General features: G+C 44.9%; 1 protein-coding gene across 1 annotated transcript in view; it reads left to right on the top strand.

The window, feature by feature from the left end:
• The first annotated feature begins 824 nt into the window (after window positions 1-824).
• The window catches only part of IRS1 (insulin receptor substrate 1), a 55508-nt gene continuing 30227 nt past the window's right edge, over window positions 825-26105 (top strand). The window contains exon 1 of the mRNA XM_035132694.2: window positions 825-4447. Within this exon, the coding sequence (XP_034988585.2) occupies window positions 832-4425 (3594 nt within the window). The 5' untranslated portion in view covers window positions 825-831 and the 3' untranslated portion in view covers window positions 4426-4447. The remainder of the gene's footprint in view (window positions 4448-26105) is intronic.

Here is a 26105-nt window from a genome sequence, read left to right on the forward strand (position 1 = left end):
CTGCTGCTGCACAAGCTGAAGAAGCTGCAGTCTCAGCGGCGCTGATTTCCCCACGGATATTTTGTTTGTTTTCAACGCCCCCCCCCCGCCGAATCTCTCTCTCCGGCGAAGGATATTTTGACTTTTTTTTAGGCGGGGAAGAAAAACAAGGTGGTTGGCGTGGTGTTTTGACTGACTGTTGTTGTTGTTTTTTTGCTTTCGGAAAGAAGGGTTGCCTGCGTTCACGACGGAGACTTTCCTCCCTTCGCCCTTATTTTTTTTTCTTTTTGCAAAAGCAAATCTTCCCTTCCCAACGCGAGAGGATATTTAATCGGCATCTGAAATTCGCTCCTTGCTGAGGGGTAACTTGAGAAGGGGAGGGGGCTGTTTGTTTGGGAGGGAAGCGACGGGGGAACCCCATCCTGCTCCCGTCGCTGGAGGAATTTCCACCCCGCACGGATGAAATTATGCACTTCTCCCCTTTCTCGGCGGCTGCTCGGACGAGACTTTCCTGGACTGGACTTTTGAAAGCCACGTTTCTCCTGCGAAGGGTGATTTGGAAATAAAAACAGCGACCCAAACTCTGCTCCTGGAGCTGGAAGGACGCTGAACAGCTGCTCTCTTGCCTGCTACTCTCTTCCTATCCCCTTTTGGAAAGGGGGGGGGGTGCAGTGCTATTTTTCTTGGGTTTTGTTTTGTTTTGTTTTGTTGCTGCTGCTGCAAGAATTGGATTTTGGGCTGCTCCGTTACTTCTCTTTTGTTGTTGTTGTTGCTTTGTTTCCCCCTCTGCTGTTTCAGAAGCTGCCCCTTTGCAGTAGGAGAGCTGCTCTGCCACCTCTCTCCCCTTCCAGCATGGCGAGCCCCACGGATAATAATGAGGGCTTCTTCTCAGATGTCAGGAAGGTGGGTTACTTGCGCAAACCCAAGAGCATGCACAAGCGCTTCTTCGTGCTGAGGGCAGCCAGCGAGTCCGGACCCGCCCGGCTGGAGTACTATGAAAATGAAAAGAAGTGGAGGCACAAGTCGGGGGGCCCCAAGCGCTCTATCCCGCTGGAGAGCTGCTTCAACATCAACAAGAGGGCAGACTCCAAAAATAAGTACCTTGTGGCGCTCTACACTAAGGACGAACACTTTGCCATTGCTGCTGACAGCGAGCCTGAGCAGGAGAGTTGGTACCAGGCTCTGCTACAACTGCACAACCGGGCCAAGAGCCACCAGCACCACCACCATCATCACCACCACCACCACGGGGATGTCACCATGGGTGGTGGAAGCATTGGGATAGGAGAGGCAGGGGAGGACACCTACGGTGATATGGCTCCTGGCCCAGCATTCAAGGAAGTTTGGCAGGTGATCTTGAAACCCAAGGGTCTGGGCCAGACTAAGAATCTGATCGGCATCTACCGCCTGTGCCTAACCAACAAGACCATCAGCTTCGTCAAGCTGAATTCTGACGCGGCAGCTGTGGTCCTGCAGCTGCTCAACATCCGGCGGTGTGGCCACTCGGAGAACTTCTTTTTCATTGAGGTGGGGCGTTCCGCGGTCACCGGACCAGGTGAGTTCTGGATGCAAGTAGATGACTCTGTAGTAGCCCAGAACATGCATGAGACCATCTTGGAGGCTATGCGGGCCATGAGCGAGGAGTTCCGGCCCCGTAGCAAAAGCCAGTCTTCTTCCAACTGCTCCAACCCTATATCGGTGCCTCTCCGCAGCAGGCACCACGTCAACAACCCCCCACCCAGCCAGGTGGGGCTCAGCCGTAGGTCCAGGACTGAGAGCGTGACAGCTACCTCTCCGGCTGGCAGTGGTGTGGGAGGAGGGACAGGGGGCAAGCCCAGCTCTTTCCGCGTCAGAGCCTCCAGTGATGGAGAAGGTACCATGTCCAGGCCAGCTTCGGTGGATGGGAGCCCAGTTAGCCCGAGCGCCAACCGGACCCACACGCACCGGCACCGCGGCAGCTCTAGGCTCCACCCCCCTCTCAACCACAGCCGCTCCATCCCAATGCCTTCCTCGCGCTGCTCCCCATCTGCTACGAGCCCGGTCAGCCTGTCGTCCAGCAGCACAAGCGGCCACGGCTCCACCTCGGACTGCCTCTTCCCGCGTCGCTCCAGTGCTTCTGTCTCTGGCTCCCCCAGCGACGGGGGCTTCATCTCGTCCGACGAGTATGGATCCAGTCCCTGTGACTTCCGCAGCTCCTTCCGCAGTGTGACCCCTGATTTTCTAGGACACACCCCACCTGCCCGGGCAGATGAGGACCTCAGCAACTACATATGCATGGGAGGGAAGATGGCTTCATCCTGCTGCAGCATCGCAGCTCCTAATGGTCACTTCACCCCCCGCACTTGCCACCTTCAACAGCAGCAGACCCGCTGCCCTGGTGCCCCCTGCTGCCCCCGGCTTGGCGGTGAGGATGTGGGTGATCCTGAGAAAGGCTTCAGGAAACGGACTCATTCAGCTGGTACCTCCCCTACCATCTCCCACCAGAAGACTCCCTCGCAGTCTTCAGTGGCCTCCATTGAGGAATATACCAAGATGCTCCCCTCTTATTCCTGTGGTGGCAGCAGGCTCTCCTCCTATCGACATTCTGCCTTTGTACCAACCCATTCTTACCCTGAGGAGTGTCTAGAGATGCATCAGGTGGAGGGCAACCACCACCGGACCAACTCTACCCCACACACTGATGATGGCTACATGCCAATGTTGCCAGGAGTGGCCCCAGTCCCCAATGGTGGTAGTACTCCCAAAGGTGGTGATTATATGCCCATGAGCCCTAAGAGTGTGTCTGCCCCACAGCAGATCATCAACCCTGGGAGAGGAGGCCGTCATGTACAGGCCACGGTGGACTCTAATGGCTACATGATGATGTCTCCCAGTGGCAGCTGTTCTCCAGACAGTGGTTCTGCTGCCTACAGCAAATTATGGATGAACGGGACTAGCCACCACCCCAAGCTCTCCGTGGAGAGCAACGAGGGGAAGCTGCCAAGTGGTGGGAGCGATTACATCAACATGTCTCCAGCCAGTGGATCTGCTACCAGCACCCCTCCAGATTGCTACTTCGCCAGCTCAGGACCTCCAGGCCCAGAAGAGCCATCTGTGCAAGGACCCACCCGGTCCCACCACAAGCCCATCTACTCCTACTTCTCCCTGCCACGTTCCTTCAAGCACATGCAACGCAGGACAGGCGAAGAGGGAAATGCCCAAATGCGGGTATCCTTCAGCTCCGGCCGCTTGCTCTACGCTGCTGCCGAGGACTCCTCCTCCTCCACTAGTAGCGACAGCCTCGGTGGCCCTGGGGGACAGGAGGGTGTGGGGTATGCCCTTCCCGCGCAGACACAGCCATTGCAGCCTGCTACTCCTTGTACTGCGGATGCGGCTGTGCGGACCAAGAGCCGCCTGGCCAGACCTACCCGGCTGTCCTTGGATGGTCCAAAGGCCAGCACTCTGCCTCGGGCTCGGGAACAGCTCCCAGAGCCCAAAAGCCCTGGTGAGTACGTGAACATAGAGTTCAAGCAACCGGCCTTCCCATCACCTTTGCCCCATGGAGATGCTGGCTCCAGCTCAGAGGAGTATATGAATATGGACTGGGGGGCAGCCTGCCCAGCTACCTTGGCATCCATGCAGCCAAGCCGGGCCGGGGCAGCTCCCCCCGGTGGCCGAGACTATATGAGCATGCAGCTGGGCAACGGGGGGCAGTATGTAGTGTGTGCCCACATCCCCTCGCCTCCCCCTCCTGCCCTTCTGCTCAGCTACGCTGACATGAGGATGGGTCACGGCAGGCCGGAGAAAAGCCCCCCGCCTGTGGGGCTGCCTTCCCCACACCCCCAGGCGCAGCCGGGGGAGCTGCCGGCCGTCTTGCCCCACTCCTGCTCCTCGTCCATGATGGGGCCCCCGGGGATGAGCAGCGCCTTCACGCACGTCAGCCTGAGCCCCAGCCGCAGCAGCCAGAGTGCCAAAGTGATCCGCGCCGACCCGCAGGGAGGCCGGCGCCGCCACAGCTCCGAGACATTTGCTTCCTCCACTACGCCCGGCGGTGGCCTCGGTGCCTCAGCCCTGCCCCACGGACCAGGAGGAGGCTCCGAGGACGCCAAGCGCCACAGCTCAGCCTCCTTCGAAAACGTCTGGCTCAAGCCTGGATCTGGGGAGCCGGGGGCATTCCCTGGCCTTGGCACGGCGGCGTTGAGGAGGGAGCAGGCAGCTGGCGGGGCTGGGGGTGGCGTGGAGAATGGGCTCAATTACATCGACCTGGACTTAGTGAAGGATTTTAATCACCGCCAGCACCACCACCCCCACCCTCAGGAGAGCGCTTCTCTGCTAGGGGTCAAGCAGCCGACACAGCAGCATCAGCCACCTAAATCTCCTAATCAGCCTTGTGGGAGTAGCCACTTGGGTGATGAATTAAGTGCATATGCCAGCATCAGCTTCCACAAGCGGGAGGACATCCAGTAGCTGGGCAAGAGCCAGAGACAAGGTGAGCATCCTGTGAGCTAACGGTTGGTTCATAGGGGTGGGGTGGGGAAACTGCTTTGGACTATTGCAAAACAGATGACTTGAATTGGTACCCCCAGTAAGCCTTTAAATGAACATGCTCTCAGCTTGGGCATGGGTTAGGTCACATTTTGTTAGTTGGTTTAAATTATGTAATCGTTAATAGATCTGACTGTTCTGCCGTGTACTTGTGCATTGCATCTAGTCCCCTATTTCGCCCCTGGTCACTCCTCCATACTGTGTGTGTGTGTGTGTGTGTGTGTAGAGCTCCTCAGTTTACTGGTGAGTTAGAACTGGAACAAGTCTGTTTTAAAGGACGGGTGGTCAGAGCATACAAATCCCATTAATTCTGGTTAAGGAGGGTTAGGTCTGTTATATTGCTCTGTTTATGGTCATAATATAAACATCTGTCAAGGAAACAAAGTCCTATGAAAGGATTGGTAGGGAAAGGAGGAAGTCACTGCTACTAGATAGCAAACATGAGATGAAATCTCTGGCTATGGTTGGTTTTGAAGCCTGGTTAATACTGGTTAACATATCTCAAACAAACAAAATCTGTCTTGCTTTGTGTTTTGCTATGTAATATCCCTTTCTAATATTCTTTCTAATGGCATTTGATCTGGAAATTTAGGCAGTTGCACAAAGGGGGGAAATCATTGCAAAAATGCAGCTGTTTTAAAACTCTGATAGTGGGATATTAAATGGGTTTCTTTGTTTCTCATTTGCTTTTGTACCTTTCGAAACAATATACTGTATGGTATAATACAGCACTCCTGAAGCATAATCTCTTACGTGTAGACACCATTGTTATTATTATTATTGTTGCTACTACATTATACTTTTCTCTATGAAATCCCCTAATCCACTTTTGGCTGAGACTCTGAAAAGTGTCTTTGTGAATATTCTGCTGTCCTACTTGTTTAACCTTCAGAAAACTGCCGTCTAAAAGAAAGGAATCCTGTGTTTGCGTGTGCCTGAGCAAATGTGCATGCTGCATATGAGAAAGAGGTGTGGTCTTTAACTTAGGGCATGAGAGCTGGAATTGGAAACCTCTGCAGTCTAATCCTGAATGAGCCAGTGACAAGTTTTGCTGCTCCGGGCAAGTTTTCCTATGCGTAGAATATGTGTAGTAATACCCTCAATGGGTTGCTATGGGGATTAATTACCGGTAGATGATGTTTGCAAAGCACAGTGTATATGAAACAAAAGGCACACTAACTTAGAATATTGCTTAACGTTGTTGAGAAAGCTTTCCTGCATTGAGCAAAAGTAGATGAATTAGCGGTTCTTAAATAGTAAATTAAGAGAATTTCCATAAACTTTTTGCATTTAAATTATGGTGATGAGTGAAGTGGCAAAGAGAATATTTTAGGTTTGTTTATGGTCCCATGAGTCTACACAAGGAAGCATAATAAAATAATGAGATGCTTTATCACCGCTGTAGGTTTTCCAGGGTGTGTGTACTGCTGATACGAATATGGCTGCCACTCTTACAGTGTTTCTTCCACTCATTATGCTTGTCAAAATCTTGATGTTCTGCACAGTTATGATTCTGCCCTGAGCTTTGTATAATCACACTCCTCCTGATCTGACCTCTTCCCACTACTCCGTTATCTTTGATCCATGGCAATTACTGGTGAGACGTAGGAAATGTTTGTACTGGCACAGATGGAGGCAAATTCAGCAGTGTGTTTTTTGATCTTAGAATGTCATAACAAACACTTCTTCTGTTCTGTGACGTGTTTTAATTACGCGTTTGCTGGGTATAAGTACTAACAGTGTTGAGAGATGGGAGTGGTATATGCCCTTACAAAACACAGAGGTGGTTATCCTGTACAGTAGTTGAATATGTGAGGATTGAAAATGAAATCTGTGAATACCCAGGATAAACATTTTACACCATCAAAAAAACAAAGTAAGCACCTTTATTACTGCTTTTTACTACATAAAGGTAAAGGTAAAGGGACCCCTGACCATTAGGTCCAGTCATGACTGACTCTGGGGTTGCGGCGCTCATCTCGCATTATTGGCCGAGGGAGCTGGCGTACAGCTTCCAGGTCATGTGGCCAGCATGACAAAGCCGCTTCTGGTGAACCAGAGCAGCACACGGAAATGCCATTTACCTATTTATCTACTTGCACTTTGACATGCTTTCGAACTGCTAGGTTGGCAGGAGCTGGGACCAAGCAACAGGAGCTCACCCCGTAGCAAGTCACAACTGATCATGTAGATAATGTAGGTCCTGTTGCTTCTCCTCTGTGCACCAGGTAAATTTTTAAATGGCTATATTTATTACATTAATATCCCACCTTTCCTAGAAAAAGCTTGAAGTGGTGTACATGGTTCTGCACCTCCTTGTTTTATCTACACAACAACCCTTTGTAGTAGGTTATACTGACAGTGACTAGCCTAGTGAGCTTCATCACTGTGGGTATTTGAACCTGGGTCTCCCAAGTCCTGTTCCAACACACTAACAATTTACTGCCTTTAAATTTCGATGTGAGGGCCTTCTGTCATGGGTCCTTTAGCTGATATTCCTATACTGCAGGGGGTTAGATTAGATGACCCTCAGGGTCCCTTCCAACTCTACAATTCTATGATTCTATAAATGCAAATAGTAAAGATTTGTAGGCCGCCTTGCAAGTGCTTCTTATAATGAAAACAATGTTTTTCATGGATGTACTCTTGACAGCCGCATTATTTGCAGTCACAATATCCCTGGCACAACTATGAATTGTTATGGGGTAAGCCTCATTCTTTTGCTGCCCATTCAAAATGTAGTCTAAATGATCTTCATGACACCATTCTCTAGATTCTACTTTGTTTCTGCTCTTACTGACTTTCCCCAGACGCTTCAATTCTAAGAGTTTGTAGCTTTGTTGTTGCATAATATATATAAGCAGTTAATTAATTTGTTTTACGGTCCTCGATTTACTCGGTTGATCCTTTGTCATGTTACCAGCAGATCCTGAGAACAGTTACAGGGTAATACAACTTCTCATGGAAACACTGGTGATTATAAAAGTGGGCTGCTTGGCTAATGTTTTATTCCTTGATGGTTTGTCTAATGGAAACCATTGCTGTGCTGGACTTCTGTTGTTTAGTTGTTTTAATAAATCAGTTGTGGTTTTCAAGGGTGCTGTCCAGTGAATATGCAGAGCTCAAGTAACATACTAGCACAATCATATAGTGAAATGTAGACAGACTCTTGCCTCTGAGCACTATATGTGTTGCTTTCTAATATTCAGCTAACTGAGCCATTGTGGGGGTTTTCTGGGAGGATGGGTGCGATGCAGTGTTTTTTACGTTCTCCAGAGAAGGGTAGTGGGGAAATTAAATGTTGTAGAGCGTTCAATTCCTCCTCACATGGGATCACAGTTCTCCCTTGCCTTCTTGGCTGAACATATGCAATTCCTAAGACATCTTAAAGCCGAGAGTATTTACATTTCCTGATCCTCTTACATTGCTCTTTTGATGCTTTATGAGAGGGGCTATTTTGCTGCCATTTTGTTTTCGAGCATGTTAAGGCAGTGAATATTTTGCACGTCCTGTTTGAAGCAAAAACCCATGTCAAGTCTGCTGCAACCTGTAGAGTTTGGCTCTTCTTGCACATTTTTAATAACTGGTGCAGGTTTTTTTTAAGTTTGATTAATAGCTGAAGACATTCTGTTCACTTCTCATTCAGACATAGGCAAGACTGACAGTACTGCTTTGGCTGGGAGTGGAATTCTGTTAGCAATATAGTTTCACTGAGCCAAGCAATAAAGCCTGTTATTGGCCTGTTTTTAGATTGTTGACTGTGGAGATGTCTTGGCCTCCGTTGCATTTTTATTCAGGTGGAACTGGGAATATGTCTACGCTTAAGACTGCGCACAAAGATATACAAGCAGCATTAAGTACTCATGTAGAGGTTATTTGGGCAGTCGTGCTTTACTTGTTCATTGTTCACACATGTTTTAACTACAGGAATACATACCACTGTTCTCTCCCTGGAAAATATTGGATCAGTGAAGCTGTATGTGGACATCACAGGTTTCTTGGCTATGCGATCTGTAATTTATTTTCTGTAGTTGACAGTGTTGCCCAGGGAAGGGAAGGAATGAAGCCAACGACTGCAACAACAACAACAACAACAACAACAACAACAACAACAACAACAATTTATTATTTGTACCCTTCGCATCTGGCTGGGTCTCCCCAGCCACTCTGGGTGGCTTCCAGCAATGTTCACATGAGCCATTTTTCTTTCGAGGGCCACATACCTTTAATACGAAATCTATTGCAGCCACACACACCAGTAGTGAGCAGGGTCCATGTATACAGGCATTAGGTAAAGGGACCCCTGACCATTAGGTCCAGTCGTGACCGACTCTGGGGTTGCGCGCTCATCTCACGTTATTGGCTGAGGGAGCCGGCGTACAGCTTCCAGGTCATGTGGCCAGCATGACAAAGCCGCTTCTGGCGAACCAGGGGGAGAAATGTTGGGGGGCAGGGAGAGAGAAAAGAATGGAGGTGGGGGGGGAGAGAGATGATCACTTGCACATTCCTCCTTCGCCCGTCTCCTGTTAGTGGAGGGTTTGTATTAAACTGCTTGATAGGATTGAGTGCCTGGTGTTGTGTGTGCATCTTGGTTGGCGGCGTGGGGTGGGGAAGACACTGCTTAACAACCGCCTCTTTCCCCCAGCTCCCAGACCACACCACACCAGACCATAGGCAGGAAGCCATAGCTGCTGTGCAAGATCCACAATGACAACGTGGAAGAAGTCCCCTTCCTGCTCTGTGTGAGGGAGGAATCCAATATGAGGGTGAATTAAAGGGACAGTGACCTTCCTTCAGGTTTTGCATGGTTTGGCTTGTTGTTGAAAGGAGCTTTACCCGCTGTCCACAGACAGCTCCAGGGAACCCCAGTGAGGCAAGGGGGAGGCAGGGCTGAGTACTGAACAACCACATGCTGCACAACTGACAAAAGAGGAGCACTAAAACCCTGGAAGCGGAGATGTGAGGCAGAGGAGGAGAGGCTATGAGCTGGATCAAAAGGTTCTGCAGGCAACGACCAGCCTGGAGCTGGTGGTTCCTCATTAAAGTTAAGTTATTCCTGTTGATTCCTCACTTTAACTCAGCATGGTCAGTGCAGAGATCATAGAATCAGAGCTGGAAGGAACTCCAAGGGCCACCTTGTCCAACCCCTTGCAATGCAGGAATCTCAACACAAGGTCCTCCATCCAGTTTAGTTTTACACATGTGCTGGCAGTTTTATAGCTGTGCCACTAGGAGGATCATAATTGAAGGGTATTAAGGACTTAAAGTGCATATTTTTATGAACATGGCATGACTGAGGTTTTTAAATACTGCTGCAGACAGACCAGGGAGGAGCAAAGTAGCTCCTCTCCTGGAGCCCAAATGTTTGTACTAAGCCACGGTTAGTGTGAACCAAGCAGACATCTGACACAGCCTTGTGCTTGTGCTACACGGGAAAGTTTTTTGCATGTAAAATAGAGTTCTAATACCAAGACAAGACAGTAATAACCTAATTGTAGGTTTTATGATAATCTGCTTTTTCAGTCTTCAGTGAAAATGTTTTATGGCATCAGAAAAGCAAATCAAATAAAACCCTGGTCAAACTTTTGATTACTCTGCTGGTAAAATGTTGTCTTTATTTAAGGTTTGCCTGCTGATACAAATACTGAGCTAGAAATAACAGTGCCAGCAACAGCTCCTGGGAGCCATGTGATTCATGACTGCTCTGTTGAGAGTCCACTCCCCATGTGAAAATTGCTGCAGTAACTTGGCTGTTACATTTGCTTAGTGACCATTAATTTATTTCTTGTAGTATTTGTGAGACGCATTTGCTTTCTTTATTTAGACACCCAAAATGATGTAGCACATTAAAGTTATAAAGAGCAAATGCATTCTTTTATGCCTCTTATTCAGTTTCCCTTCTTTATTTGTACAAGGAGGGACACTTATTAGGGGAGGGCACACACTGAAGAGTTTACATTTAATTCCAACTTATATTTCTGCCTGCACTATCCCGTGACATCATTTCATCTGCGTACGCTGGGTTTGCTGGTAGGTACGACTTTTTGGCATGGGAACATGGGGCAGAATGGGCAAAACCTGCTTCCAAAACTGGTCATAGTTATTTCTGGGTTTTATGTAACTCTGCATGCTTCCAGCACATAGTTCTGCTCACATTGCATGACATAGTTATTGTTAGGGTGGGTGGACATAGGAGTTGCCATGATACAGATTACTGGGGAGCTCCCTAGCTGTTCTGCTTTAGGCTGCCATAATAACCTCACTTACCTGGGTGTAAGCTCCCACGAATTCAGTGGAATTTGCTTCTGAGTAGACGTGGTTAAGCTTGCAGCCAAGGTAGGTAGGTATGTGAAGATGAGGACATAAGCTTTCTATATATGTCAGCATGCAAATTTAGGGAACTTCCTGCCAGAGGTTTCAAGTTTCCTATTTGTTATGACTTCAGACCTTCTGTCGAAGTCCAGGTCAGCTTGACTCCCAGTTAAAATATTGTGTACAGTTAAGGTGGAGTAACTTTTAAATCTAATACTCTTATCTGTAGACCATTAAAAAGAAAAGGAAAAACTTGACGTATTGCCAAAGACAAAATCTACATAAGTTTTTGTGGCTCTGGGGCAGTAAGTTGAAGATCTGTAAGGTATGCAAGTCCAAGCATTATGCTTCCTCCTATTTTATTTCCTTGTCCCCTTAGTAATTGTTTGCTAACCTTAGCCTATGTGTCTTATTCTGTGCTTAAGTATTTGAACTTTTCTCATTAAACTTATTTAAGCATTGTGCTTTCATACTGTTTAAAATTACACCCAGTTGCCATCAAATATTTCTTCCGTCACTTGCAACTTAGCCCAGCTAAAGGAATCATTGCACATATCCATGTTGTGTGTGTCACTGTGCTGTGCACTGGAATGTGCATACACATGCGGATGAATGAGGTGGAAGGTGGTATAATACATTATCTTCTTTTTTAATTTTATTTTATTAAGGATTTTCTTGGTTTACAGAAATATGTGCAATGTCTCTCGTAACATTTTTACAGATCAGTTTCATTTGTTGAGACATTGGGATGGCATAATTATCACACGTCAGGCTGCTGATAGGGGATAACATTTTATGAACATTCTCCTTTGTTTTTTGTTTTTTTAAATAGAAAGCTGCACTAGAACGTTTCTCCATGCCTTTATAGATTCTTTAAAGGTAAAGGACCCCTGACGGTTAAGTCCGGTCGCAGACGACTGGGGTTGTGGCGCTCATCTCGCTTTACAGGCTGAGGGACCCGGTGTTTGTCCGCATACAGTTTTTCTGGGTCATGTGGACAGCATGACTAAGCTGCTTTTAGCACAACGGATCACTGAAACCAGAGCAGCGCATGGAAACACTGTTTACCTTCCTGCTGTAGCGGTACCTACTTATCTCCTTGCACTTTGACGTGCTTTCGAACTGCTAGGTTGGCAGGAGCTGGGACCGAGCAAAGGGAGCTCACCCCGTCGTGGGGATTCGAACCGCCAACCTTCTGATCGGCAAGCCCAAGAGGCTCAGTGGTTTAGACCGACCACAGCACCACCCGCGTCCCTTCTCAAAGATTTTTACTTGCAGAGATTTTTGTTGTTGTTGAAAAAGACACCTTCAAGGAGCATTCAAAGATGGCATCCTTCCCATTTTGAAGTGATGCTGTCTACAGTACCATATGGTGCTGTGTGATTCTTACCTCACTGTGCTGCATCACTTCTGACACTTTCCCTCCTAGTCTGGCTAACTCAGGGGTCGGCAAAGTTTTTGTGGCTTGGGCCGGTTCACAGTCCTGCAGACCCCGTGGTGGGCCAGAGTGCACGCGTGCATGCACATGCCTGCGCAAACGCTATTACCGGCACAGAGGAGGCATGTGCAGCATCCCATTGGTTGCAAGAGCTTCCTGCAGCCAATGGGAAGCTGGCCAGCGCCACGAAAGGTGGTCCCCCCTCTGCTCCGCGCCGGTTTAGCGCGGCACACGGGAGCCGACCGAGCGGGTGGGGGTTCCCAAGCAGGCAGCGGGGGTCCATGGGCCGGTTAAATGACCCCCATGGCCCGCTTGTGGCCCATGGGTCTTAGGTTGCTGACCCTCCAGATGTTTTGGCCTACAATTCCCATGATCCCTAGCTAACATGACCAGTGGTCAGGGATGATGGGAATTGTAGGCCAAAACATCTGGAGGGCTGAAGTTTGGGGATGCTTGTGGTAGCCTTATGAGTTACTGGACTTCCTTGCATGGTATAAAGTAAAGTGGGGAAGTAAATTTCAAAATAATTTTTAAGAGAGAGAGAGAAACAGCTCCCTAGAGTGTAAGCCAAAGAATTAAAGAGTGCAGGATAATTTGCTTAAATTTAGAGTGGTGATAAAGGACATCTTATGCAATAATTGCCAGTTTCAATAATCTTTTACTACTTTTTATGAAACACATTGAAATAGGGTAGGTAGTTTGCAAATCCAGCTCTGTTCCCAGTTCTCCAGAATGCTGAAACGGCAATCTTGGTTTCTAGACTACAGTATATGCAATGTTATATGCACACCTTTGCTTAACTCAGTCTGGTTTCAGTAATGTCAAAATAAAATATGAATTACAAACCCTTTCATGAAATTCTGCAGGGGCAAGGAGGACAATATGCAATTTCTGTTGGGGATACTTGAGTAAACATCATAAATTATGCATGTATCAGTGTGACAAATTTTAACCAACACAGAGTGTAAATAGCAGTTAAAGGGGATGTAAATAAGTCTGGCACTTTTAAAAACCAACCAAAAGATGGCTTGAAGTATGTCTCTCTGATCATCTTTGACATATCTAGGTCACATTTAACCTTCTATAATTGAAAGGTTTGCTGATTTCTTTGCAAAACTTTACAGTGCAATCGGAAGCTAGTGAAAAATATGTGAATTTTATTTTTGGGGTTGGGGGGGGGGGGGTCCTGTGGCAAGTGTCTTAATTATAGATCAGATTCTACTTAAGCTCCTCCTCTCATATAGAAAGTTTAATTTTGAAACGTCTTTGCTGATGGATTTTAAGGCTTTCGTTTTCCCCGCCCCTTCATTCAGAATTTACAAACAGAAACTATCTGCCAAGTGCTGTCAGGCTGCTTGGACCTTAGCTGCAGATATTCTGCCTTATTTCAAGCTGAGCTGCGTAGTTCAGCTATGCATAAAAGAATGAAAAGCCTGTCAAAAATTAGCTGCCTCTAACCTAAGAGCTCAGTCAATAGAACATAAGACTCTTAATCTCAGGTTGGTGGGTTCGAGCCCCACATTGACAAAAAGATTCCTGCGTTGCAGGGGGGTTGGATTAGATGACCCTCGTGGTCTCTTCCAACTATACAATTCTGTGATTCTATATTTAGCCATTATATGGAAATTATCAATGCATTTGGACTGCCAAAAAGGTAAAACTGTGATCGCCATGAAGATCATATATTTTTTTTAAAAAAGGCAGTCGCTCTTCTTTTCATTCTGCATTCCAGGTTGGAATCTCTCTTTGGACCAAACTAGACATGACGCAGGCCGCAGCATGTGTTTGCTAATGCATTTGCCCCATTCACCTGTAAAGCAGGGTGAGTGGTCTTGTTTTAACAGGGATGTGGATGAGGAGAGAGGACCACATCTTCCCACCTTAACTTCCTCATGCTCTGTCACTGCTGACTCTTCCCCCTCCATCTAGTCCAACCTGCTTCCTGAAATATCACCCTGTGGTTCTTGGTAGAAGTGCTAGGTGCAACTTCCCATGTATATTCTATAGAAAAAGTAATAGGAAGTAGGACATGCGGCTTTCCAAGAACTTCAGAATAGACCAGTTTAGAATAATGTGCTTAATAATTGTGTGTTGTTGTTTTTAAAATAACCTGGATTCCCTGTGTAGGTTATTCCAGGAGCAATTTGATTGCACTTGATGCACATATCTAGAAAACCTACACAGGGAATCCAAGTTGTTTTAAAAACAACAACACACAGTTCAGGACTCACAATCCACCTCAATGGCAAACAAAGTTGTGTGCAATCTGCAGTTATTTGTTGTATTTTGTTTTTAGAGGATTATCTATTGTAAACACAAATGAAATAAATGCACTTGTTTTTTCTTTATCCTTAAAGATATAAATTCAAGCTTTCAAATGAAACTACATTGACATTCAAGATAGTATATATTTTTTATTAGGATGTACATTTCTATGCCTATTTTGCTCAGCAGCTTTCAGCCCTTTTTTGTGGGATATTTGTGTCTGTTCATCCTCTGCATTGCCAACTTTATTTCCTTAACAACTTCTGTAGAACAGTACTAAAGTTCGGCTTTCCTATAGGAAAGATTAATTTTGTAGCAAAATATTGATTCTTGATACCTTGTTTTTTTAAGGTAAAAAACCACCAACACCAGGGGGCATGGGACCTTTCACAGTACAGTGGTACCTCTGGTTGCGAACGGGATCTGTTCTGGAGACCCATTTGCAACCTGAAAAGGCTGCATCCTGAAGCGCCGCATCTGTGCAGGTGCGTGACATAATTCAGCACTTCTGCGCATGCACAAAGCGTGATTTAGCGCTTCTGCGCATGTGCGCGCGCCGAACCCGGAAATAACCCATTCCATGACTTCCGGGTTCAGCATGTCCGTATCCCGAAAAGACGCATCCTGAAGTGGACATAACATGAGGTATGACTGTAACTTTTTTTGGGGGGGAGTACAGACAGGAGAAAAATTGCCAACACCCTCCCTGGCACAAGTGAAAGTTTGTGTATCACTCGTAGCTGGATTTTTGGACTGAACACAGTATGCTTACAAATTAGTTCCTTAGCAATATGCACACATCTAAGTAGTTAGTTCCTTATCAGTTTTGTATGAAATGAAAATTGGGGTGGATGAAAAGTGCATAGTTCATGTATACTCAAGCAGTTGACCATGAACTATGTTTTGGGTGCTGCCTCTGCCACATTCAGGTTCATCTGTTTTGGATCAGTATAAAAAGTCCATTAAAAAACCTATGGATTCTCTCCCTTTCCCTCCACTCCCTGGCAATATTTTTGTGTGCCTCTACAAAATGGCCAGTGGCCAGGGAATGAGGAAAGACAAAGAATATCCCGGTATTGCTCTGCAATTTGAGGAGAGAGACTGTTCCTTTCAGGTGTAGCAATTCTTGTTGAACTTTAACTTAAATCTGCATTAAACACCTCCTCCTAAATCCCCAATAGATTGGTGACATATTGCTCCTTGTTTCTTTTTGGTTGCTTTAAAACATGAAAAAAGCTGTTAACTGTTTCCTTCAGACTCGGTACTTCTGCAATTCCTGGTGCTATTAATATTTATTTTATGTATTGCATACGAGTCTTAATCTCAGGGTTGTGGGTTATGGGTTCAAGTCCCACGTTGGGCAAGAGATTCCTGCATTACAGGGGGTTCGACTAAATGTCCTTTGTGGTCCCTTCTAATTCTACAATCCTGTAAATCTGAGATTATGAGACTATAGTGGACCCTTCCCAAGAATGTTTCCCTGCACATGTATCCCTAGTTCAGTAACGGCTGTGTGCATAAAGAGGACTGGCGTGTGCAGATCCCATCTTGATCCAGCGCTAAGAACTTTGTGTGGAGACCTCCCCTTTAAAAAGGAACCCTAAAATCCTACCAAATACTTACCTCCTTAAAACATCTGATCGGTTTGGATTTAGCTTTTTAAAGAAAGGGTTCTGCATGCAAAGTCTTGGATGTTCCACGCATATTATGTTAGACTAGAGCCAGAACAATTACAAATTTAATGACTTTTTTTTAAAAAAAAAAGACAAGGATACAGGTTTCAGCAGAAAACAATAAATCATTGTAGGATGCTGGCAAAGACCATCTGAGATAGAACTAGCCCTTGCATGGTTGTTGTGTCCCATCCCCCATCCCCAAAAATAGTGACAGATCTACATTTTACATTACAACACCCTCCATTTTTGGAAACAAATGGAAATGCAAGGAGGTTCTCAGTTGGAATAGCTGGTATAGCTACTTCTGCATGGAATGGGTGAGAAGTCACTCGGCAAAACAGAAGGGGGGGGGCGACGACATTAAAATACGCTATCGTATTTTAAAAATCCAGGCACCTGTTTTTACCAAGCAGAAATTATAAAGGTATGTACATCTTGTGAATATATTGAAGCTCATTAGCCTCATCCAGTGCTTCACTTGCTCGTTCACTTTGCTTTTTAAAAGAACTCTCCACCTAAGTTTTAAGTGCAGTAAACAGGAAAGGCTGATCTCCCCAGGAGCTCCATGTTTAAACTGGAACACCTGCACAGCTTTAGACTAGAATCATTCCATGCTATAATACATTGTGGTTTTATAAATGCATGAAAGATTGAAATGTTGCACTCCTGTGAATTAAATTAGCATAGTTTATCTAAGTCAAAAGTTCTGATAATAATGTCACCTAATTAACAGTCTTTAAACACTCGTAATAAATACTTTCTTCAACCAACTTTTTGCTTCTTGCAAGTTTCTGCAAGGGGAAAGGTGTGCAGGCATGTAGCTGGGGTATGTGGTTTCTCAGGCCTTTGAACTTGGTAAGGAATGTTCTCAAGATGGAAGAATAAATGGTTGGATAGTGCTTTTTGCCTCCGGGCATGAAACTCACAAGAGGAATGTTACCATGTATTCAAAAGCCTGTTTCACACACCTCTTTGTTGAACAAGATCTTGGATAGAGTCTTTGCTATTATCAAGCACTCTGCAGCAGCAACAACAACAAAAGAGTTCCCTGAAGTGGCTTCCTTGAATAGAGATGTGGAAAAGAATCTGAAGGATGTGCAAATTATGATTCGACATTGTAAACCAACTTCAGTCTGTCTTTTTTATTTAGGGAAGGGGGAGATATTTAGAGCTAAGGTGCATAACCAGGATCACACAAATCAGTGTCCTGCTAGTATTTTTATTGATGGCTGCCAATATCACTCCTACATTACTTTTCGAATGTTGGCAACTGTCCTGTTGAGTTACCCCATCTTTTATTATCCTTTGCCAAGCCTGCTCCGGGGTTTGAACATCCTGGTTAACGTTTAACAGAGACAGGCAGTAGCAGTGGTGTTTAGTGTTATGCAGGAACAGAGATACTGCAGTACCAAACTCAAATTTTTGACCTTCTACCAGAGCATGGCTTGAACTGAGGTTGGTCGCAACAGTGGCACTATTGCCATGAAAATATATAGAGTAAAGAAGAAGAATAAATGGTTCCCCAGATGCATGTTTGACATAAAGGTGGTTCTGAGTTTGAAAGGGTGGAAGACTGCTGATCTGTAGCATGAAAAGACAGCAGTGCGTGGGTAACTGATGGAATATTTCAAGCCTATGGGAACATGCATGTTACAAAAGTAGAGACCTGTGATTGTTTAAAAAATGGCCACTTTCCCTCCTCCCAGTGACTTTATATCCTTGTTTTACTTAAATCTCTACCATTGTACGGACCCAGGTGGCGCTGTGGGTTAAACCACAGAGTCTAGGGCTTGCTGATCAGAAGGTTGGCGGTTCGAATCCCTGCAACGGGGTGAGCTCCTGTTGCTCGGTCCCAGCTCCTGCCCACCTAGCAGTAGATAAATAGGGACTGCTCCGGCGGGAAGGTAAACGGCGTTTCCGTGTGCTGCTCTGGTTCGCCAGAAGCAGCTTTGTCATGCTGGCCACATGACCCGGAAGCTGTCTGCGGACAAACGCCGGCTCCCTCGGCCTATAGAGCGAGATGAGCGCCGCAACCCCAGAGTCGGACACGACTGGACCTGATGGTCAGGGGCCCCTTTACCTTTACCTACCATTGTTTTAAATTTAAAAAGTCTTTTCTACCTTCTTGCAACACTCAAACTTCTCCCTCTTTCACCCTGCAGTTGCTACATGTGAGCGAGATAAAGGATGTGGAGCCCTCAAAAATTCCCTAGTACTTTACTCAATCCTTCTGTTGTTTAAAACCACCATTTTCCTCTCAAGTTTCCTCCATTGCTGCTTTACTCAAACTTCTGCCGTTGTTTTAAACCACCACTTCCCCCTTCTCAGTGTTCCTTTCTCGCTCCCGTGCTGTGACTGCTGCTGTTGTGCCACTTCACCCTGACTTCATGCAAATCTAGGATTGCGTTGCTGCACCACAGAATGTACTGTAATTGCTGCGATTACATTATTATTCAATAGAGAGAAATAATAGTATTCTGTGACTAAGTGTCTAATTATACTAATACTCTTAGATGTTCCACATTTTTCAAAAAATTATGCTCTTAAAGATTGACAGGACCTTGGCTTTGTTTTGATGCAGTTGTTTACTGTTCCGGGTTTTGTTTTTTGTTGTGCTAAAGTAGCTCATCAAGTTTTATTCTGCTTTTGTAGAGCTCTCGTGACATTAATTACCTCTTACTGATTCAGGTCATGGCAACTGCATTTAGGTTTGAGGACAGAAGTATGAATGTGGTGGGTGTCTACATTTCATAAAGCGTGGATCAGATGCTAATTACAGGTAGTTAGTTTTCTGTTGTAGAATTCGCAATTCCCCCTGTATTAGATTTGCTTATGTATCTCCTAAGGTGGTGCTTTAGATGGCTTCTTATATTTGAATGGAATGACAGGGTTTTAGAAAGCTTTTACAAGGCCACAATCTGTACACCTTCGGCTGCAATGAAACCCCTGTGGTTTTATCATTTGACCTAATGGTGTGCGATTGAAAGCACATTAATAGTCATTGATTCTGCTGGACTGGCACAACTCACACTCTTCAAAGTACATTTTGGGACCACATTACTTGGGTTATGATTACACAATCAAGATACAGTGGTCCCTCAAGTTACAAACGCCTCAGGTTACAAATGCTTAAGGTTACAAACTCTGCTATCCTGGAAGAGTTACCTCAAATTGAGAACTTTGCCCCAGGATGAGAACGGAAATTGTGGGCCGGCGGCACAGCAGCAGCAAGAGGCCCCATTCGCGAAAGCACGCCTCTAGTTAAGAACAGTTTCAGGTTAAGAACGGACCTCCAGAACGAATTAAGTTCATAACTAGAGGTACCACTGTACTGTGAAGTAACAGCTCCTTTTTTGTGACTGAGGAAATTCCATGGCTCTTCAACCATTCCCACTACCCCCTTGTTTGACTGTCTCTGGTTATTCCCTTGTAAGCTTCAAATTACTTTATGCCATTCCTTAAATAATACTACAGCAGAGTAAGTGGTTAGGGAATTGCAACAGCTATATAGAGGTTACCATTGGAATCATCTGGCAGAGAGCACTGCCGTTCATTTTAAGGGCATCCAAGTAGATCTCCAATTGCTGCAGAAAACCTGTTGGAGATGGGGGCCTGCTAAGAGGACTGAAATAAAAATTAGAAATGGCAGGTAGTGTTGCAACCCATTGTTTTGGTTGTGAGCGTGCAAAGCAGATTCTGTTAATATTTTTCTACCCTTTGTGGTATATGTTCTTTCTCGGCGGGACAAATGCAATTCAGCAGAGCAAGATTGAAGCAATAGTTTTCTTCCCCACCTTATGTGACTCTGGCAGTGTCAAATATTTTGGCACCTTCTAATCTCTCTGTGTCACTCTATGACAGGATTCCCTTAAGTTCATTCTGCCTTAGCAAGTGAAGGTCACATAGCACACTCTTCCTTTCAGTCGCCATCTGGCCGTTTATTATTAGCAGTACTGTGGAAAACAGAAATTAGAAACACAAGACCAAAACAGTCTTTGCAAGTTCAGCCATTTTGCCCCACCAAACGGAGTCATTTCTCCTCAGGTGGCACTCTCACTAAGAAAAGGAAGGTGCAGAATCTGCGTTTCAGCAGGTGCAACAGGTGGTATTAGATAGACCTCCATAACAAACAAGAGTATATATGCTAAGCTGATCTGGAAATACTGAATGACAACTGTATTAATACACCCAATGGAAAACTACTTTTCTTAAGCTTCTACAAATGTTTGGTACAGTGGTACCTCGGTTTAAGTACACAATTGGTTCCAGAAGTCTGTACTTAACCTGAAGCGTACTTAACCTGAAGTGAACTTTCCCATTGAAAGTAATGGAAAATGGATTAATCCATTCCAGACAGTCCACGGAGTACTTAAACTGAAGCGTACTTAACCTGAAGCAAACTTTCCCATTGAAAGTAATGGAAAGTGGATTAATCCGTTCCAGACGGGTCTGCGGAGTATTCAACCTGAAGCGTACTTAACCCAAAGTATGAGTGCAATTGGTTCTGGAAGTCCGTACTTAACCTGAAGCGAACTTTCCCATTGAAAGTAATGGAAAGTGGATTAATCCGTTCCAGACAGGTCTGCGGAGTACTTAAACTGAAAGTACTCAAACCGAAGCGTACTTAAACCGAGGTATGACTGTATTTGCCCATAAAGAATAGATAAGGCTCAGCCCTTATCAGTTTATTTTATTTTATTTTTTACCTTCATTTCCTTCATTCTTATGGGAACTTAGGCATACAGAATTACTGATTTGAAAGGCTGAGAGTGCAATCCTAGAGATGTCTACTGGGAGCAAGTTTCATGTCAATAGGACTGCAGCCTAAGTTCCAACATACAACAAATGCATTGGAGAGTGTTAGTTGCATTTTTGTCAATTCTTCAACAAAAATGTGTGCTGTGATTACAGAATCATGGCCAGAACAGTGAAAATCATACCCAGGTGGCGCTGTGGTTAAACCACTGAGCCCAGGGCTTGCTGATCAGAAGGTCGGCGGTTCGAATCCCTGTGACGGGGTGAGCTCCCGTTGCTTGGTCCCAGCTCCTGCCAACCTAGCAGTTCGAAAGCATGTCAAAATGCAAGTAGATAAATAGGAACCGCTACAGCGGGAAGGTAAATGGCGTTTCCATGTGCTGCTCTGGTTTGCCAGAAGCAGCATTGTCATGCTGGCCACATGACCTGGAAGTTATACGCCGGCTCCCTCGGCCAATAATGCGAGATGAGCGCGCAACCCCGGAGTCGGTCACGACTGGACCTAATGGTCAGGGGTCCCTTTACCTTTATGCCATTAGGGAGAACTTCCTAAAAATGCAACACTGGTGGTATCTAACACCTTAGAAATTAGCCAAAATGTAAAAAGGTGTAAAAAGTAACTGTTGGAGTTGTGGGGCACAACCAGGATCCTTCTATCATGTATGGTGGCAATGCAATAAAATCAAAACGTTTTGGGAGGATATCCATTTAGAACTCGAAAAGATGTGAAGAATCTCCTTTAACATTAAGCCAGAGGCATACTTATTGGGTATTATTGATGCGGATTTCCCTTTAAAAAATTTAATGATCTTTTTCTCTACGCAACGGTGGCAGCGGGGGTTCTTATAGCTACAATGTGGAAAAGTTCCCTCAAGATAAGAGTGGGTCCAAAAAAAAAGATTGATTATGCTGAATTAGATAGCCTATCCGAAAAACTAAAGAACAAACCAAGGAAAGAATTCATTTCAAAATGGGAAGTACCTATTTAAACTATATTTGAAAATTGACAATACTGACTTAAAATCCGTAGCAGCCTTTGAATAATTCCAGCAATAGCATGCATTAGTTCTATGATTTAACATATTTTGATCTGATTTGAGATGACAGTAATAACAAGTATTGGCAGTAAAGAATGGTAATTTGAATTATGGAGTTGATGGGAAGTTGGGTTTAAAAAGAAGAGACCATTGCAGTTTAAGGATTATGAAATTTATATTAATTCTTTATGTATGGCGCGACTGATGGTAATGTTTCTATGGTTTATTCTGTCCTTTTTTGTTGTGTGTTGAGCAAATAATTTTTTTAAGAAAGAAAGAAAGAAAGATGGGCAGCAAAATGGCACAGGAGGAGAATCCAGACTTGTTGAAAGAGACAAATACATGTATGGGGGAATCGGGACATTCAGGCTCTGCTCAGGCTCTGTTTCTGTGTTGAATTCACTTTCTTTGCTGAATGTTGGTCTTTCTAGCACAGGGGTCAGCAAACTTTTTCAGCAGGGGGCCGGACCACTGTCCCTTGTGGGGGGTCGGACTATATTTTGAAAATGAAAATAAAAATGAATTCCTATGCCCCACAAATAACACAGAGATGCATTTTAAATAAAAGCACACATTCTACTCATGTAAAAACACGCTGATTCCTGGATTTAGAAGGCGATTGGGCCTGGATTTAGAAGGCGATTGGGCCGGATCCGGCCCCCGGGCCTTAGTTTGCCTACCCATGTTCTAGCATCACACAGCATTTTGTTTTAACTGTAAATCTGACTTGGCTGGAAAGGAAACCGTTGAAGGATTAATGTTCTTCTGCCCCACATGGTTCCTATTGAAGCAAGGCTGGCATATATAGATGCATGTATTTGTTAAGTGTAATTCGTAACAAATGAAGAGTTGGTCCTGAACAAAACATTTCCATTGAAATAACCCACATACAGATATCCTCTACCCCAACACCTCTTGCCCTTTTTGTTGCAGGTGTGTGTAGATCAGTGATGTCTCTATAGGAGAGGCTTTTGCTGAGCTACAGAGAGAAATGTGCATAGCTTAGCTTTTTTTGATGAAGGTATATATATGAAGCACCTATTTCACATTCAAAATACAGCATTTTGAATTCATTTCTGTTATGTCCGCAATGAAGTGTAAATAAATAAACCACTTGTTTTGCAGAAGATTATTGCCTAAGAAACTCAAGGAATTGCATATTGGTTATTTTCACAAGAGTTTTCTCCTTCAGGCCTCACCCCCTCTTACTTTTTAGAATGGGGGCATGTTAGAGGGACTGCCACCTAAGAAAGAAACCAATATGTGGATATGTTCTTCCATTGTGGGTCTGCTTACATACCATAACCACAACTGCAGTTGTTGTTTTGGTATGTTTGCAGGAGCAGGTGATCTAGTCCAATACTGTATACCAGAATCTTCTTTAAAGCTGTCAAAGTGAAGAATTTACAGCTTATGCCCTCCTACACATTTTTGTTCTTTCCTGATTCGTTCAAATTCACCACAAGAAGTAGGAGTCAACTGGAAAAGTGTTGTAACAATTTCCCCAATGTGCACTGCTGAGACTTAAATCACTTCAGCCAAACTGTAAAATATGAACGGCAGGCTTGTGCGGACCTGGTCTGGGGTGGAAAATGTACTCTGCATATGCTCAGAGACATTCCTCTTTCATCGTTTTTGGCTCTAGCAATGAAAAACATCTTCTAGTTTTATCCTTGGAACACACCAGTATAAACTGGGGTTGACCCACAGAGGTGAAAATATTGCCGAGTGACGAAGTATAGCTGCTTTAACCATGCAGTCCATGAACAGAATCCACACTCTGCAATTGAATCATCCCAGTTCCTGTCTGAGCTGGTTGATCCTGACTGTGAGAGGCATAAACCTATGGTTAATGGTTGTTGCTTGGCGGCAGAGCACATGGTTTGCATGTAGAAGTACCCAGTTTCCATCCCTGGCATCTCCAGGTAAGGCTGAGAGAAACCCCTGCCAAAATTGTGGAAAGCCACTTCCAATCTGTATAGAAAATTCTGAGCTAGGTGGAGCAATGTCCTGACTCTGTATAAGGCTAACTGGGATAGTTCAGTTGGTGGAGCATGAGGCTCTTAACTTCATGGTTGTTGGTTTGAAGGGGAAAAGATTCCAGCATTGCTGGGGGGTTGGACTACTAGACTTTGGCTCATAACTTATTCGTTTCTTTCCTTAGAGCATTAAGCTGAAATTGGTCCTGTTGGAGGTTGTGGTTGTCAACTGGAACTCAAGAGCGCTAGGCAACAATCAAGGCCGAATGCAATTATTTCACTGAGTTATTATTTTATTTTTTAATTTTAGTGGGTCTGCTCTGATTAAAAGTTAGTTGAAAGCATTCTGTGCCTTTCCAGCCTAAAAAAAAAGTTGTTGTTTTTTTTTAAAGTAAACCTGGAAAAACTAGCTGGTATCAAACTATTTAGAAGGTTTCTGCTTGTTTATTATTACATACCCTTTGGGGTTATTTTTTGTGTCTGCATGTGGAATTTCCCTCTTTGGTGAAAACAGTTGAGGCCTGTTACACCTTCCCTTAGGAAACTCTAGATGGGCCATCCTACAACTTCAAAGTCCCAAGGAATTCCAGATCCTCTATAGGCCTTGCAGTGAATGATTTGCCACTTAACAGTTCAATGAATCACAAATTTATTTATTTTCTATGTGTGCTGCATCAATTTAAAAAAAGGAGAGGTGTGGGGATGGGCACGCTCTGCTGTGAGGTTTATGGACTGAACAGGCAAGATTAACACAAGGGAAGGAGGAGTGGAAGAAAATGGGAAAGGAAAGAGATCAAGTTATTCAAGACCTGAATGAAGTGGCAAGCTATAAGCAGACATTTGTACCCAGATCAGGCTGATATTCCCTTGCTGGTGTTCATGCCTCTTTTTCTCGTTTTGGCAAATGGATAGGGCCAGTGTGTCCTTTCCCCTTGTTTCTGCTGTCCCAGGGCAACTGGCAATTAGAGCTGAATGTTCATTTAGCCAAGGGAAGGAAGCTCCCTGCAGCCCTTTTCCTTCTTTGGCTGAACCAAAGAAAAAGGGACCAGAGAGCATTTTCCTTCCAGCTGAGCCCTTTGTGGTTGGATGCTTGAGTAGCAGAATGCCCCCAATATCACCCTGGTCTCAAAGGACTCTTGGCATGCTCAGAGAACCTGGGGAGGGGGCGGTTAGTGGTAATTACGAATTATGCCAAGACTGGGCAGAAGAAACACGAGGGGGAAAGTATTTATGTAGCATAAAAGGGACAACTGTCATATTCTGGCTTCCTACCTGTGCCCTACTTCTTAGCAATGAATAAAAATCAACAGGAGCATAGCTTTGGGTAGTGCCTGCGTATTCAGGAATACACTACCCAAAGTTATTAGTTACTATCAGTGCCTTTTTGTTTTTGCTTTTTTAAAGAGATGCTGGTATTCTTAATACAAATGTTGTGGTCGCTAGTGCAAAACGATTGCCAAGGGTAGCAAAAAAAGAGAGGTGCTAGTGCTCTGTACCGGTGAATACTGTCACAAAATGATGCTAGCAAACACAGAACTGCATTTAATATTGCAGTTCTTTATGCATGGCTATTTGTGGACTGATTAGCGAAATCTGCTAGCTGTGCTCTTAGATCCTAGGCTAGGCTGCAATCAGAAGTGAGTGTTCATAGAAGCAACTGGGCAACTAGTCCCCTGCAACCTGCAGGTTCACATTTCCGAAATCAGATATACTCTTGATGCCAGAGGCTGTATGAAATTGCCCTGGGAATCCCAAAGAAGACGACTTTAGGCACAGAGAGAGGCCACACGCAAAAGGACCACATTCCAATTTGAGGCAACTCATTAATGCCACCCCTGAAGGAACATTCTTTGCTTACACTTCCTCCCAGTTCTTTTTTGTTGTTTTATTTTTGTTCAGTTCCTGAAAGTTAATCATCTTATAATATGTACCGCTGCAAATTCATATCTACAGAAGATGTTATCTGTCATTTTGCATTGGATTCTAGCTTCAGAGGGGGGAGGGAAAAGGGTAAAGCTGCAGAGGTTTATTCACTTGATTCTGCTGGTGGCCCCGGCTCTTCAATTATAATGGTAGGGTGTAATCCAGTGAATGTTAGTCATGCCTAAATCCAATTAAAATCCTTGGAATTTACTGCACA

This window comes from Zootoca vivipara, chromosome 5 (assembly GCF_963506605.1).
Source record: "Zootoca vivipara chromosome 5, rZooViv1.1, whole genome shotgun sequence".
NCBI lineage: Eukaryota > Metazoa > Chordata > Lepidosauria > Squamata > Lacertidae > Zootoca > Zootoca vivipara.